General features: G+C 42.1%; 2 protein-coding genes across 2 annotated transcripts; both read right to left on the bottom strand.

Moving 5' to 3' along the window:
• Positions 1–366: 366 nt before the first annotated feature.
• On the bottom strand, positions 367–3,172 carry LOC102915501 (melanoma-associated antigen B5-like). The gene is made up of 2 exons (XM_016008391.3): positions 3,052–3,172; positions 367–1,717 (listed from the first exon to the last, which is right to left on the bottom strand). The coding sequence occupies exon 2, from the start codon at positions 1,529–1,531 to the stop codon at positions 446–448; it is 1,086 nt and encodes a 361-aa protein (XP_015863877.1). The 5' UTR covers positions 1,532–1,717; positions 3,052–3,172; the 3' UTR covers positions 367–445.
• Positions 3,173–12,039: 8,867 nt separating this feature from the next.
• On the bottom strand, positions 12,040–14,640 carry LOC102915197 (melanoma-associated antigen B4-like). Its single transcript, XM_006990129.4, has 3 exons — positions 14,595–14,640; positions 13,764–13,802; positions 12,040–13,644 (listed from the first exon to the last, which is right to left on the bottom strand). Exon 3 carries the CDS (start codon positions 13,593–13,595, stop codon positions 12,462–12,464), a length of 1,134 nt encoding a protein of 377 aa, XP_006990191.3. The 5' UTR covers positions 13,596–13,644; positions 13,764–13,802; positions 14,595–14,640; the 3' UTR covers positions 12,040–12,461.
• Positions 14,641–15,260: the final 620 nt, after the last annotated feature.

Below are 15,260 nucleotides of genomic sequence, written 5' to 3'. Positions count from 1 at the left end.
TGATTTCAAATTACATAATGGTTTATTGCCTTAAAATTTTCCAAAATTCAAACTGTCTTGTCTTAGGAAATTTAACTTCCTTCTCACTATTTCTTCCCACTCCCTTGCAATTTACAGACAGATGTCTAAACATTTTTCTCCTAAGATTGTTAATTCTGGATTCTAAAATTCTATGGTCAGAAACTAGATGTGCTCCTCAGTGTCCCAAAGAGCAGATACACAGTTGACAGCTGGTTTAAGAAGTATACTGATTAAAAGCCTAATTTCATAAGACTTAATGCCTCCTACATATTTAATAACTTAAACCTATTAATATATAAAACATTTATTTTTATGTAACAAAATACTAAAACAGATAAGCAAAAATCCTCATTGGTCATTCTTTATTAATTGATATTACATTCTCTTGTTCCTTGTGATTTTCTCTCTTGCTTCAAAGATAACATCAATTGTGATGTTGTGTTTTCTTGTCTGAGGATAAAGTCTCATAATTTACTGAGGTTTCAGAACCCTCTGGACACGGTGATGGTTTGGGCCTGGCATTAGTGCCAGGATTGCCTCCAGTTTCTTCTCTCACAGTTTCTCCATGTTGTGTAAAGAACTGACTGGGTTCAATGTCACTGAGTTTACGAATAAATTCTAGGACTTTCATCTTGACAGTTTCATTGTAAGCTTTTGGACCCCAAAGGAACTCATATTGTGGAGGAGCACTATTGGGTATCTGCTGGTACTTCAGGTACTCGAGTCTCACAAAATCTTTAGTGATGAGCTTCCTGGGCTCTCTATAGATGAAATGCTTCCTCCCTGGGTACACTTGCATCATATTCAGGAATTTCCACACCTCTTTCTCAGCAATAGAGTTACCCTTCACCAAAATCAGAGCCAAAAGAGTCATAAGAAGAAAAGTTTTTGGTAAACCCCTGCCAGGACAAACCCTTCCTTTGTTAGGGAGTTTTATCTTGCTGACTAGGTCATATAAGTGATTAGTTGAGTCAATTTCTATCACATCAACTGCAAACACAATTTCAATGTGCTCAAAAGCTCTCTTAAATATTTCCTGAAATCTGAACTGGTAATCTGGGCCAATAACATTTAGTAAATCTTCTCTTGTAATGGGTTGTTTCATTTTAAATTTGTAGAGTACAGACTGCTCTACAAAAGCCACATACATATCTAGACAATCTTTGCATGGATTATCATGGCAAGGTCGATATTCTGAGTGAAGTGAGTGTCTCGCATTATGGCAGTATTCACCCTCATCAAATTCTGTATCGTCATTGCTAGTAGTGATGGGTAAAGGTACACAGGAAGGCCACTCAATTGTAGCACTACTTGATTCAGAAGCAGGTGACTTCTCAGAAATTTCCCCAAGCACAGAAGAGGAAGAGCAGGAAGGCTTTTCTTCCACTGCTGCACTATCCAGGGCTCCCTTGTTATCCTCAGAATAATCTCTTTCATGATGACATTTCTCACGGTTGCGTTTTTTATTCTTCACACGGTTGCGATGCTTATTCTTTTTTCCCCTAGGCATAGTGCCTGCAGTCAGAGGAAGTTGGTAGGAGTATAGGTAAGAGGACAAGGGATGAATGTCTGATATATGAGAGATAGGCTGTATAGATCTTCAGCATGCAAATTCTACCACAGCAGCTTTCTGTGGTGGATCTTAAGAAATCCATTGTGTTCCTGTTCTCCCCATCACCCTGATGTGCTCAGAAACCTGAAAAAGAATACATATTAACTGGCTGTCTGTAATCACTGCCTCACTCATGAGCTTGTGATAGAACATGGGAACCATTCACTCTTCTGTTGTTGACATAAAAAATCTCCTTAGGTACCAAAACAAGGAAAGGAAAGGAGCTTTTCAGTTTGTCACTCCTATGCAGAACTCTGTAGTGCTAGCTCAGGAAATAAGAATTTCTGTTTTAGACTCTCTGAGTCTATCTTGACTGTAGTCAGGTTTCTCCAGTCCTGTCCAGCCCCACGGACCCACAGCCACTTATAAAATAATTATTCAGAGGCTTAATGTTATGTACAAACTGTATAGTCTATGGCAGGTCTCTTGCTAGCTAGCTCTTGTATCTTAAATTAACCCATTTCTATTTATCTATGTTTTGCCACATATTTTGTGGCTTACCACTCTGCTGGCATGTTGTCCCTTGGGTGGCAGGCTGGCATCTCTCCTGACTCCACCTTTCTCTTTCCTATCTCTTGTTGGAGTCCATTTTCAGATTTCTTAGTGGCTTTACTCAGCATAAAGATGATTGGACCACGGGCCTGAGTGCAGGTGTCTGAGATGGTCTGCACTTGGCTGTGCTGGGGGGAGGTCGTTTGCTCCACCCCTTGGCATTCCTTTAAATACCCTAGGGCAGAGACAGTCAAGGCCTGATGGATTAGGATCCAGGCCCTCTTGAGGCTATTTTGTATTTTCTATCTGTTTCTCTCCCCTCTATCCTTCTAATGTTTCCTGCTACTCAGCAGTAGTCATGGGAAATGTGGGGGTGAGGGAATGGCCCCCCACAGTCTCTCCTTGGATTTCCCACCTGCCTCTAAGCTGCCTTGCCATAGACCAAAGCCACTTATTTTTTAACCAATGGGAACAACATATATATTCACAGAGTACAGAAAGACATCTGTACTGACCAGAACTTTCTCAGGGTCACTACATAAGCACACAGACATTGAAAACACCTACACTCTCATTTTAATTGTGGCTGCACATTCACTTTAATGATCTCACCTCATATGACTTGCTATAATAAGTAGTGGGGGGTAGAGCTTCACAGTCCTGCTCTGAGTTTTCAAGCGAAAATTCTAGAGCAAGTCTAGATTATCTGTTGTGCCATCTATTTAGCTAGTATATATGGCCCCCTCAGTCATTCCTTTCGTGCCTGGTATGGGGCCAGACTCATTTTTAATACTCTTTATCCCGTGGTCTAGAGAACACTACCCTTACTTCCCCAAACCCGAGGTAATAAGAGGTTATTTACTGACTATTCCTGTCCCATCTCCCCAGAGGCTGAGAATAAGGACTAGATTGTGTGAAATACTCACTGTTATGAAGCACACGATTCTCCCAATTGTCAGAATATATTCAGTTGCCTTTTAACAAACCTAACCTGGCAGTATTCCTAAGATGAAGTAGTAGGCCACAGTGACACTTAGGCCAAGTTCTAACTCCTCTTATGTCACAATAGGAGAAAATCTGTCACATCATGTCTCTAGTGCTCAGGAATTCTGATACTTCCCAACAGGGGTAGAAGTATAAAGACCACATAAGTGGTCCTCTCAGTTCTAAAGGTAAAGAATTGCCTACAAACTTATTCAGAATCCTTACCATAATGATTGTCAGGGACTGAATCCTTTCTTTGATTCCTAAATGTCTTCCTCTCTGGTCACATCCTTCACTTTCTTATAGCCCCTCCTTCACAAGTCAACCTGACAGCCTTGCCAGAGGTGTCTCAGTGAACATAAGACTGAACTCAGCACTTTTTAGATCTTCAGAGTATCGCCACTCTCAGAAGACACCTGCTTTTTTTTTGTTTGTTTGTTTGCTTTTTGTTTTGTCTCAAAACCTCAAACCAATATTTTTTATTTATTTATTTTACATCCTGACTGTAGTTTTCCCTCCCTCTCCTCCTCCCATTTCCTTCCCTCACTTACTGCCCCTCCCCAATCTGTGTTCAGAAAGTGGCAGGCCTACCATGGGTATCAACAAAGCATGCCATATCAAGTTGCAGTAAGACTAAACACCTCCCCATGTATTTAGACTGGATTGCAAGAGCCAGCCAAAGCATTAGAGACAGCCCCTGTTCCCATTTTCAGGAGTCCCACAAGAGGACCAAGCTACACAACTGTCACATATGTGTAGAGAGCCTAGGTCAGTCCCCGGCAGGCTCCCTGTCAAACCAATATTTTTATTTATTAATACTACCACAAAAGAAAAATTCAGAGAATGTCACATTGGTGATACTGTTTTGGTAGGTTATGCAAAGGTGCAACTTTCCTACAGGAAGTTTATCACTAGAGGCACACTTTGAGAGTTTTCCCCTTACCCCTCACTTTCCAGTGTGCCTTCTCAGTTTCCTGCATGTTGATGGAAATATCTCTGAGATTCCTGCTCCTGCCATTGTGTCTGATACTTGCTGTCATGCATCTCTCCCTGACTAACTCTTATTATTTTGGAAACATAGGCCAAAAGAAACTCTTTCTTATGTTGCTTTTGGTTATGCTGTTTTATCACAGCAATAAAAAGCAGCTAATATACTTACTATTAAATTTATTTTTTAAAATATATATATATAAACTATATATATATATATATATATATATATATATATATATATATATATATTAAGGGAGTGATGTGATGTTTCTGACTATGCATACATCTGAAGTTTAAAACTGATTAAGCATATTCGTATATGGTGAAATAATTTAAAATAATTTCTTACAGCTTTTTCAAATTGCAGCTGTTCATTGTTACTATAATCATCCTTCCATGTAAGATCACACCAGAACTTCTTGTTCCTGTCTAACTGTAATTTACTTCCCAGTAATCAGTCTTGCCTGGTCTGTTCCCCCATATATACACATGACATCGGGATACTAATTCTATTCAAAATTTCCAATGTTTTGATTTTATAAATGAGTGAAATAATAAAACAAGGTAATCACAGAATGATACTCCCCTAATTTCAGATAACCCCTATATAGAACACAGTTCATGTGCCATTCAGAACCCTGGACATTGAGTAATGGGATAGCCTAATAGCCTGGCCTTACCCTTTTAGAACTAGAAACAGGAATTCTCTGGGATCAATATGACTCCTTTTATTAAGAGGTCATTGTTGTTTTCTTTCTCATTCATTTTCTAGGAGAATGCCACATTGCTTCCAACCTTGATCTCTCTGTATACCTGGCAGAGGACAGAAGTATCTAGAGAGGGATATGACAGAAGTACTAAGCAGAGATCCCAACACAGGAGTTAAGTTGTCACATATAAAGCATGGTGATCTGTATCTTCCCTTCACCAGCCAGACTTGGTCTCTCATGTAACTTCTATGCAGGTACATACACTTTCTAAAGGGAAGAGGCTGCAACTTTCAATATTTCAGATCCTAGTTGGTTGAAGTTTACTGGTTATTGACTGTGTAGGCAATGGTAATATCGAGCAGTTTCTCTGTCTTTTCTTTTAAGGTGAGCCTTGTTAAGCAGCCTAGACTGGTGTGAACCTCTAACACAATCCTCCTGCCTCAATCTCTCTCTTTATTCACACTTAATATTTTTATTGCTCATTCCTTAGGCCAGATATTCCAAATCAGTATTTTGAGTTTGAAGTCATGCATTTATCACCAGAAATACATTTTGATGTAATGAACAAAAAATGAGTGACACAGGGTTGTCTTCAGGCTTGGAGAAATGCAAAGGTATTGATTTGAGAGAAATTCGGAGCCAGTATCTGTTGTGTAGCAGTTTTATGAACTTGAGAAAATTTCAATTTGTTTATGTGTAAAGGGAATACATTTCTGATAAATCCCCACATGTAAGATTTCAATATAATGGATGTAAATCATCCAACAAGTTTACAAAAAAAATTGAATTTTTAGATAACATCAGTTAATACTGAGATGATTTTTACCCAACATAGTAACCACCTTACCTTACAGAATTTAGTTGACAAATGAGGGCATAGAGCAGGCAATGTGCTATTCATCTATAAAACTGGTGTTTATGAATTAGGCAATGATATTTAATTCTTTTGTTCTTTTTTGGCTGTAGGCAAATCAACGTTGCTGTTTTGAGACAAAGACCAACATCCTCTCTACTTAATGCTTTGGGTTCAAATTATTCTTTTTCTTTCCTTTCATCATTACTTCAGTATGAAGCCCTCTCTTATTGCTTGACAAACTATACTCTAAGTAACCTGATGGAAATGTTCCTTTAATAGAACATAATATGGCTCAATTTATTTTTATTTATTCTTTGAAAATTTTGTGTATTATGCAATATATCTTTATTGTATTCACATCTCTTTTTCCTCAAACTCCTCCCCAGGACCCCCATCTCAACTCCCAACTTTATGTTATCTTCTTATAATTATTTTATTTTTATTTGTTTTATTGTTTTATGCTTTTTCTACTATTTGAGAATTTCTTGTGTGCATATAATGTTTTGGTTTGAAATAAAATAGCTCTTGGGCTGGAGAGATGGCTCAGTGGTTAAGAGCAGTGGCTGCTGTTCCAGAGGTTCTGAGTTCAATTCCCAGCAACCACATTGTGGCTCACAATCATCTGTAATGAGACCTGATGCTCTCTTCTGGCCTGCAGGCATTTATGCAGACATAACAGTGTATACATAATAAATAAATAAATCTTTTAAAAGTTTTGTAGCTTGATCTGAATAAGGGGCCCCCTGGCAATGGAACCAGGACCCATCCCTAGGGCATGAGCTGGCTTTTTGGAGCCCACTGCCTATGGTGGGACACCTTACACAACCTTGGTGCAGAGGGATGTGCTTGGACCTGCCTCAACTGAATCCACCAGGCTGGGCTGACTCCCCAGGGGAGACCTTGCCTTGGAGGAGGTGGGAATGGGTTGGGGGGTGGAAGGAGGAAGGGGAGGGGATCTGTGCTTGGTATGCAAAATGAATAAAAATTTTTTAGTAATAATATAAAAAAAGAAGAGAAAGAAAGAAAGAAAGAGAAAGAGAGAGAGAGAGAGAGAGAGAGAGAGAGAGAGAGAAAGAGAGAGAGAAAAAGAGAAAACAGGCCTCACACACTCATAGGGAGTGGCATTATTAGGACCAGTGATCTTGTTGGAGTAGGTGTGGTCTTGTTAAAGGAAGTGTGTCACTAAGGTGGACTTTGAGGTTTTAGAAGCTCAAGCCAGACCCAGTGGCTCACACTCTCTTCCTGCAACCTGCAGATCCAGATGTAGAACTGTCAGCTACCTCCCCAGCATCTTGTCTGCTGGTGTGCTACCATACTTCCCATCATGATGATAATAGACTAAACTTCTGAACTTTAAGCCAATCCTAATTAAATATTTTCATTTCTGAGTTGTGGAGATCATGGTGTTTCTTCAAACAATGGAAATCTCAATTAAGATAGTTTTATCAAATCTACCTATCATTTCCTAATGTGCAATTATACCCCTATCCCTCCAACCATTTTTCTTTTTTTATTCCTTTTACATACCAACAACAGATCCCTCTCTCATCCCTTCTCCCGTCCCCCCTCTTCTTCTCCCCCAAACCACCCCTCATCCCCTCCTCCAAAAGGGTAAGTTCTCCCATGGGGAGACAGCTAAGGCTGACATCCAGTTGAGGCAGGACCAAGCCCTTCCCCATTGCATCAAGGGTGAGCAAAGTGTCTGACCCCAGGTAATGGAATCCAGAATGCCAGCCCATGCACCAGGGGTAGATCCTGATCTCACTGCCAGAGCCCCCTCTCTCCTATATGCTTAGGGTCTAGTCTGGTCCCATGAAGGTTCCACATCTGTCAGTCTCATGTTCATGAGTTCCTACGAGCTTGGTTCAGTTGTCTCTATAGATTTCCCCATCATGATCTCGCCCCCACCCCACCCCACCCCCTGCTTGTTCATATAATCCCTCTTCCCTCCTTCAACTGAACTCCCAGAGCTCAGCCTGGTGCTTAGTTGTGGATCTCTGCATCTGCTTCCATCAGATACTGGATAAAGGCTCTATGATGATAGTTAGGTTATTCATGGATCTGATCTCTGTGAGTTCAAGGCCACACTTGAAACAGAGCCAGGCAGTGGTGGCACACACCTTTAATCCAAGTACTGGGAAGCACACATGCCTTTAATCACAGGAAGTGACAGCATGGAGGAGAAAGGTACATAAGGCACGAGGAAACAGGAACTAAAGCAGTTCAGCTGAGATCCTTTTGAGTGAAGAATGAGAGGCTTTCAGTCTGAGGAAACAGGATTGGCTGAGGAATTGGCAAGGTGACAATGGCTGTGGCTTGCACTGCTTCTCTGATCTTTCAGCTTCTACTCCAATATCTGGCACCGGATTTTTTCTTATTATAAGACCATTTAAGATTCCGTCAACACTTATCACCTACCCAGTCAAGGGTTCTTGGTCCATTTAAGGGAACCTGGGAGGAGTTCAGTCTTGTGGACTGAGCTTTAAATACAGACAGAAAGTGATGGGTTAGTCCCATATCATTCATGCCACTATTGAACCAGTGGGCATATCTTGCCAGGCCAGTCATTGTTTTAGCTCATAGCATTTACAGCCAGGAAAGACTGTTAATGTTTTTGTTTTGTTTTGGTTTGGTTTGGTTTTTGTCCCCCAGTAGCATTTATACCATCTTCCAGCTTTCTCTGAAATCTCTGAAATAGAGATGAAGCTTTCAAGTCATTGCCAGCTTGATTTCTCCTTGGGCTATCATTTATGTATGTGGTGTTTTCATGGTCTTAACACTAAGTTCTGGAGGGCAACCAAGAACAATCACAGTAGTCTGTTATGTTTGCAGAAGTCTTTATGACCTTATTGACTAACAACATGTTACTCTATGCATGGCACTAAGTAGTTTATTTGTTGTCTGGAAAGGCATTGTGCCTCTTTTGCTGGTAACTTCAGGTAAACTGTATTTATAGATGCATATAGCTATATTTTACGAAGTTTCTACAGGAGTAGGTTTCCATATGGCTTTTCCAAAGGTCATTAGTGTTAATTATCCCTCTCCACACTCTCTTCTCTTTCTGCCCTCTCATCCCCACCCCATTTTGCCTTTCCTGTTCCAGTATTCCTTTTTCTCTTTTTTTACCACCTGTGTTCTATCCCCCTCTCTTCATATGCCCTACATACTCCCTTCCTAGTTTTCTGACTTCTATGGGCATGACAATGTAAAGAAACATGCTTGAGATTCAAAGCTAGCATCCACATCTAAGAAAGAACATATGTTGTTTGCCATTCTGGGTCTGGGTTACCTCACTCAAAATGCTTATTTCTAGCTCCAGTTTACCTGCAAATTTTTAATTTTCATTTTAGTTTTTCTCTTTATTTATAGATGAATAAAATTCCATTGTATATATGTACTGTATTTTTATTTTCTATTCATCAGTTGATAGACATCTAGGCTATTTCTGTTTTCTGACTATTATGACTAGAGAACAATGAACATACATGAGCAAGTTATCAATGTATTAAAATGTAGAGTCCTTTGAATATATATATATATTCAGGATTGGTATAGCTGGATCTTATGGTAACCTATTTCTAGCTGTTTTTGTGATTTCCTGATTTTGTGGTTTCCATAGCGGAGTCAGTTCATATTTTAGAAAGTGAATGAATATCCTCACTTTTCAATATCCTCAACAGCATTTTTTTTAAAATAAATCTTGAACAATCTGACTGGGGTTAGATGAAATCTCAAAGTTGTTTTAATTTGCATTTCCCTGATGGCTAAAGATGTTGAATAATTTTAAAATAGTCATCAGGATTTGTTGTAGGAATTCCACCATTCAGCCCAATGAACAACTGGATGGAGTGTTTTATCCTTATGAATGTGGTCTGCTCTGAGGATATGTGACACCTTCAAAACTGTGGGGCAGAGGTCATGACTCTCTTGGGTGGTCATAGCAGAAGCAAGTGGTTGCAGAGAAGCATGGCTTGTAGTTTGGTTCCCATCTCCCTTGGGCAGAACATCAGGACAATGACAGCTGGATCAGGAGCAGTATCTAGCTTGTTCTGTGTTGTGAGTGTACCTTATTGATCTCATTCTTTAATAAATTTTACTTGGCCCCTTATCTCATTGTCCTTCCTCATCAATATTTAAATTTTGTTTAGTTCCATGTCCATCTCTCAATTAGCTTTTTATTTACTTACTTTATTTTTTAATCTGCTGTACTGTCTTTTTTATTTCATTAAATTTTATTGATTCTTTGTGGTTTTCACATTATGCATCCCGATCCTGCCCATCCCCCCACCCTGCATTCTCCCTCCACCCTTGCAACCTCCCCACCAAAGCAAAACAAACCAATAAGCAAAACAAAAGCTGATCCATGAAAGAAGAGGAAGATAAAAAAAAAATCTTGTTGTGGAAGCTGTAGTGTGGCTTGTTAACACACACATTTCACCCTTTAGTCTTTCCATCATCATTTGCAAGTGTTCATTTGCAAGTGTTCATTGAAATGAGTCATGTGTCTGGTTAGGGGCCTCCATCCTCTGTCACACCAATCAACAATGGGCTTTCACTGGGGCTGCTGTCATCCGGACTTCCCACATTTGTCCTGTGTCATAGAGATCCTGCAGTTTTGGATCTGTAGGTTCAGCCCCTTCTTATGCTCTAACAGTTCATAGTCCTGGGCCTGAGTGTCAGCTGGATTGATCAGCCTGCCAGCTTTTCCCACATTGTAACGCCCTACCCCCAAACCCCCACCCTTCGAATGCTCTCCAGCACTGCCTCAGCCTGCCCATCCAATGCAGCCTATTCTCTTGCTCTCAGGCCCTCAGGTCCAGCTCACTCACCTCATGCCACCAGGGCTAGCTCCAGTGTTTTGCCCAGGCAAGGGGCAGGTCCCTCTCTCCCAATTGCTGTAGGAATCATAGGAGAGATGTGGGCAGGGACAGATCTCCTGTTCTCACACCCTCAGGGCTGGCTCACTGCACATCTGACCGCAGGATTAGCTCTGGTCTGGTACCTTGGTGAGTTGCAGGGTCCACTGCTCTCCTGTGTGCTGCAGCTGTTGAGGGGCAGAGCTAGTTCTCCCACTCTAGTGATCCAGGGGCCAGCTCTCTCACTTAACACAAGGAGCAAGGAGTAGGGAGAGGGTATCTTTCCCTAGCCGATGCCATCTCATGGCAAAGAAGTGGGGGCAGGGTCAGCTCTCCTACTGTCATGTCCTTAGGGTAGGCGCATCTTCATCACTGCCAATAGAGTCAGCTCTAGTGTACTGCCCAGGTGGGATGCAGGGCCTGTTCTCACATGTGCTGCAGCCAATGAAGGAAGGAGATAGTTCTCCAACTCTCTTGATCCTAGTGACAGCTCTCTTGCCTGCCATGGGTAGCAAGGGATTGGGAGGATTTATTTTATATCTGAACCCCAATTTCCTTCCCTCGTTGCCTCCCATCCTCCTCCACTGACTCTCCACACCACCTCCATCCACTCCTCTGTTTCTGTTCAGAAAGGGGCAGGCCTACCATGGGTATGAACAAAGGATGGCATTTCATATTGGCATAAGACTAAGCACCTCTTCTTGTGTTAAGGCTAGGCAAAGCAATCCAATATGAGGAATAGGTTCACAAGAGCCAGCCAAAGCCTGAGAGACAGCCCCTGCTCCCATTGTTAGGAGTTCCACAAATAGACCAAGCTACACAACTGTCATATGTATGTAGAGGTCTTAGGTGGGTTCCATGCAGGCTTCCTGGTTGTTGGTTTAGACTCTGTGAGTTCTTATGAGCCCAGGTTAGTTGATCCTGTGTGTTTTCTTGTGATGTCTTGACCCCTTTTATTTGTCTGTGGTATTTATTACAATTTATTTTCTTATACATGTAACTTGAGTTTTCCTGCCTTGCCCACGGTCAGGACAAATCTTTGTCACCCGCCAGTCCCACAGCCACTCAGACCCAACCAAGTAAACACAGACTTAAATTGCTTACAAACTGTACGGCCGTGGCAGGCTTCTTGCTAACTGTTCTTGTAGCTTAAATTAGTCCACTTCCACAAATCTATACCCTGCTACATGGCTCGTGGCTTACCGGCATTTTCACATGCTGCTTGTCCTGGTGGGCGGCTGGCAGTGACTCCTGCCTTCCTGTTCTTTTATTTCTCCTCTCTGTTAGTCCCGCCTATACTTCCTGCCTAGCCACGGCCAATCAGGTTTTATTTATTGACCAGTCAGAGCAACTTGACATACCGACCATCCAGCACAGCCAAGTGCAGACCATCTCAAACACCTGCACTCAGGCCCATGGTCCTAATCATCCTCTATGCGGACCTGCTGGGTAACGCCACAAGGAAACCAAGAACAGGCTCCCACAGGACATAGAGAACATCCCACAGCAAATACATTTTGAGTAATCAAATCCAAGTTTATTTCAGTTAGTATTGCAAGAAAAGGCAAAATACAACCAATTTGAATTAGCCTTGTCACTTCTGTTTCAACAAGCAATTCCACATTTCCAGAAAAATTATTGATCCAATGCCACATTAATGTTTTAAAAATTTACCAGTTTCTTTGAAAATAGCCAAATTCTTAGTCTTAAACATGAAAAACTTCAATAAATATGTCAGGCACAATGTTAAAATGCAGATTATGAAACAAGCTAATCCTCAATTAAAGGAACATTTGCAAATACGAAAAGGAAAACACATTTTTTATGTATTATAGAACAATAAGATATAAACTTTATTATTTCTAGCCCATGAGACATTCCATTACTTAGAAGACTGACTACTCTTTAACACAGTGAAAACTGTATCTCAAACCCAACTAAATGTGGGAGGATCTGTGAGGCAAGCATCTGTAATGAGCCCTGCCATCCCTGCCATCAACAGCATTGCCAGGCAGTGCTGTAACTCTCCTTGCTACTCTATTAGCCTCATCAAGCATAGCCTCTTCATACATACTAGTGAAGAAACTTGGGGAAGTATTATGGATCTTAGCTACAACTTCCAGGACTTTCATCTTGGTGGTTTCAACATAGGCTCTGGGACCCCACCTGAACTCATAGCTTGGGGGGTCACTGCCAGGAACCTGGCTGTATTCCAAATAGTTTTCTGCTACCAAATCTTTGGTGATAAACTCCCGAGGCTCCCCAAAAATTACATGACTCTTCCCAGGATATATCCCCAATGTTTTCAGGAATTCCCAAACATATTCCTCAGAGACACAGCTCCCCTTCATGAAGATCACACCCAAGAGGGTCATCAGGAGCCCTGTCTTGGGCAACCCACTACTGCTACTCAGACTTCCCTCAGTGGAGAGACCCAACTTGCCCACAAGCATGTAGGACTGAGAACTAGGACCAACTTCCTTAAACTCAAGGCCAAAGACCACCTCCAAGCGCACAGAGACTCTCCTGAAGATCTCAGTGAAGTGCACCTTGTACTTCCTGCTGATCACCCTCAGCATATCTGCCTGTGTGAAGGGCTTTTTCACCTTAAATTTCTCCAGTACGAACTCCATCAATGCATTGGCCTTCTTGGTCAGAGGATCTCTGCGTGTACCCAGAATGGCAGCTGCTATCTTGGAGGCACAGGCACTTCTCTCATCAGCGTCTGCAACAGCAAGACCCTCAGCACCGACAGCACTTGTCTCATCAGCACCTGCAACAGAACCCTCAGCACCAACATCAGAACCCTCAGCATCAACATCAGAACCCTCAGCACCAACATCATAGACTGAGCAGGGCATGTCTAACTCAGGAGAGCCGTGGGATGCAGCCTCCTGGGACCCCTGAGGAGTGCAGATATCAGGGGAGCTGGGGGCATCTCCCTGGCCAAGAGTGTGGGATGCTGCTTCCTTCTCTGCAGTGGGCTGTGTACCCTGAAGATTCTGGCTCTTCCCCCGAGTCTGCTGCCTTTTGGCCCTGGAGCGGGCCTTGCTCTTGCTGCCCCTAGGCATGGTGAGTTGTCTCTGGGGCAGCAGGCAGTTGTGCTAGAAAGGCAGGTATCTGGAGGGAAAAGAATAACACTATGAGTGCCATACCATCACTGGGTAGTGAGAAACTTCCCTTTAATGAATGAATGCCCTCCGCTGCTTTTTTCTTGGGGCATCTTTTTGGGTACTCACAGTGCCCTGTTTCTCCTGGTCAATCACTTCCTAAGAAACCTGTGGAGGAAATCAGAGTCTATTAAGCCACTGCAATGTACCCCAGGTTATATATTCCTAGTGAGAGAAAAGCATTTTCACTAGAGACCCATTTGATAAATTTCACAATCCTCCTTGTTTACTTTCAGAACCCTCCTGTACATTTTTAATTAAGTCTGGATCCCCACTTTCCTCTATCTCTATAAACTTAACACTACAATCTTCGCTAGTAAAACATGGGAAGAAATTAAGGCAATATTCACCCCTGATATCTGACGCCCTTTAGCAGACATCAAATATGCCTATGTTTTTTGCGAAGCCCCCGTTTCTTTTCTGGATCTCCTCACTGTGGAGATCTTAAAATACACTCCATAATTCTCCCACCTCTGCGTTCTTCAAAGGACAAAGTGAAGCAGCATCTTGGTCTTTAGGCCTGCCTAAGCCACCATACAAGGGAACAATTCTGTGTATCCAGTCTTCCATACAGTATGGGTCAGTCCTCCCAGTTTTCATGACTGGCCTCCCTCCTTATAAATCTATAACTCCTATATTTCACCTTCTGTCCCTTAATCCTCCAATCTCTTAACGAGACCTTCACTCACTGAGAAACGTGAGGAAAGTGACCGGCACATTGGCATAACCGCCATGTCCGGAACTCTGGAAACCAGAGCAGAAGCAAGCCTGGCTGGCTTCCTTGTCACGGACAACGGTGGGCTATAGTTTAGGCAATTCACAACAGGCTTCTGGATGTCATAGTTTTAACTCAGGAAGCCTCCCCTCTCCCTGCCACAACACCAGGGGAGATTCTCTCACCTGACAGGAGGTGCCTACGCCAAGCTGAACACAGCCTATCCTGACTGGACCGTTAACCGGGTTAACCGGAAGTTAGGGTCCTCCACTTCCAACTCCGTGTTGCCCTATGACCCCAGGAGGAACTGTTCTTGTCCTTTTTTGTTCCAGGAGAATGAATTCCCCAGATGAATAAAATCAGTTCATGCTGATTTTGCCTAGGGTTTCTGGATGTCTTGACGTGTTTCAGATTGCCCTAGAACTAATGAGATTTTGTGACTTTCCTGCCTCACTGTCCTCATATGCCTTTTGTTTTTGTTTGTGGGGAATCAATATCACTCTGTAGCTCAGGATGACCTGGAAAATGTATGCTGCTTAGAGTGGCCTAGCATTAACAATTCAATTGCCTATTTCTTGAGTGCTGGAATTACAGGCCTGTACCACCTTGCCAGAATTAAATTAATTCTTTTTTTTTTTTTTTTTTTTTTGGTTTTTCAAGACAGGATTTCTCTGTGTAGCTTTGCACCTTTTCCTGGAACTCACTTGGTAGCCCAGGCTGGCCTCGAACTCACAGAGATCCGCCTGCCTCTGCCTCCCAAGTGCTGGGATTAAAGGTGTGTGCCACCACCGCCCGGCTAGAATTAAATTAATTCTTATCTTGATAATTTGAAGATATCCAGCCACATTGCT

The sequence above is a fragment of the Peromyscus maniculatus genome, chromosome X (genome assembly GCF_049852395.1).
Source record: "Peromyscus maniculatus bairdii isolate BWxNUB_F1_BW_parent chromosome X, HU_Pman_BW_mat_3.1, whole genome shotgun sequence".
Taxonomy (NCBI): domain Eukaryota; kingdom Metazoa; phylum Chordata; class Mammalia; order Rodentia; family Cricetidae; genus Peromyscus; species Peromyscus maniculatus.
Note: the sequence above shows the minus strand (reverse complement) of the source record. Positions and strands in the feature narration are given on the sequence as shown.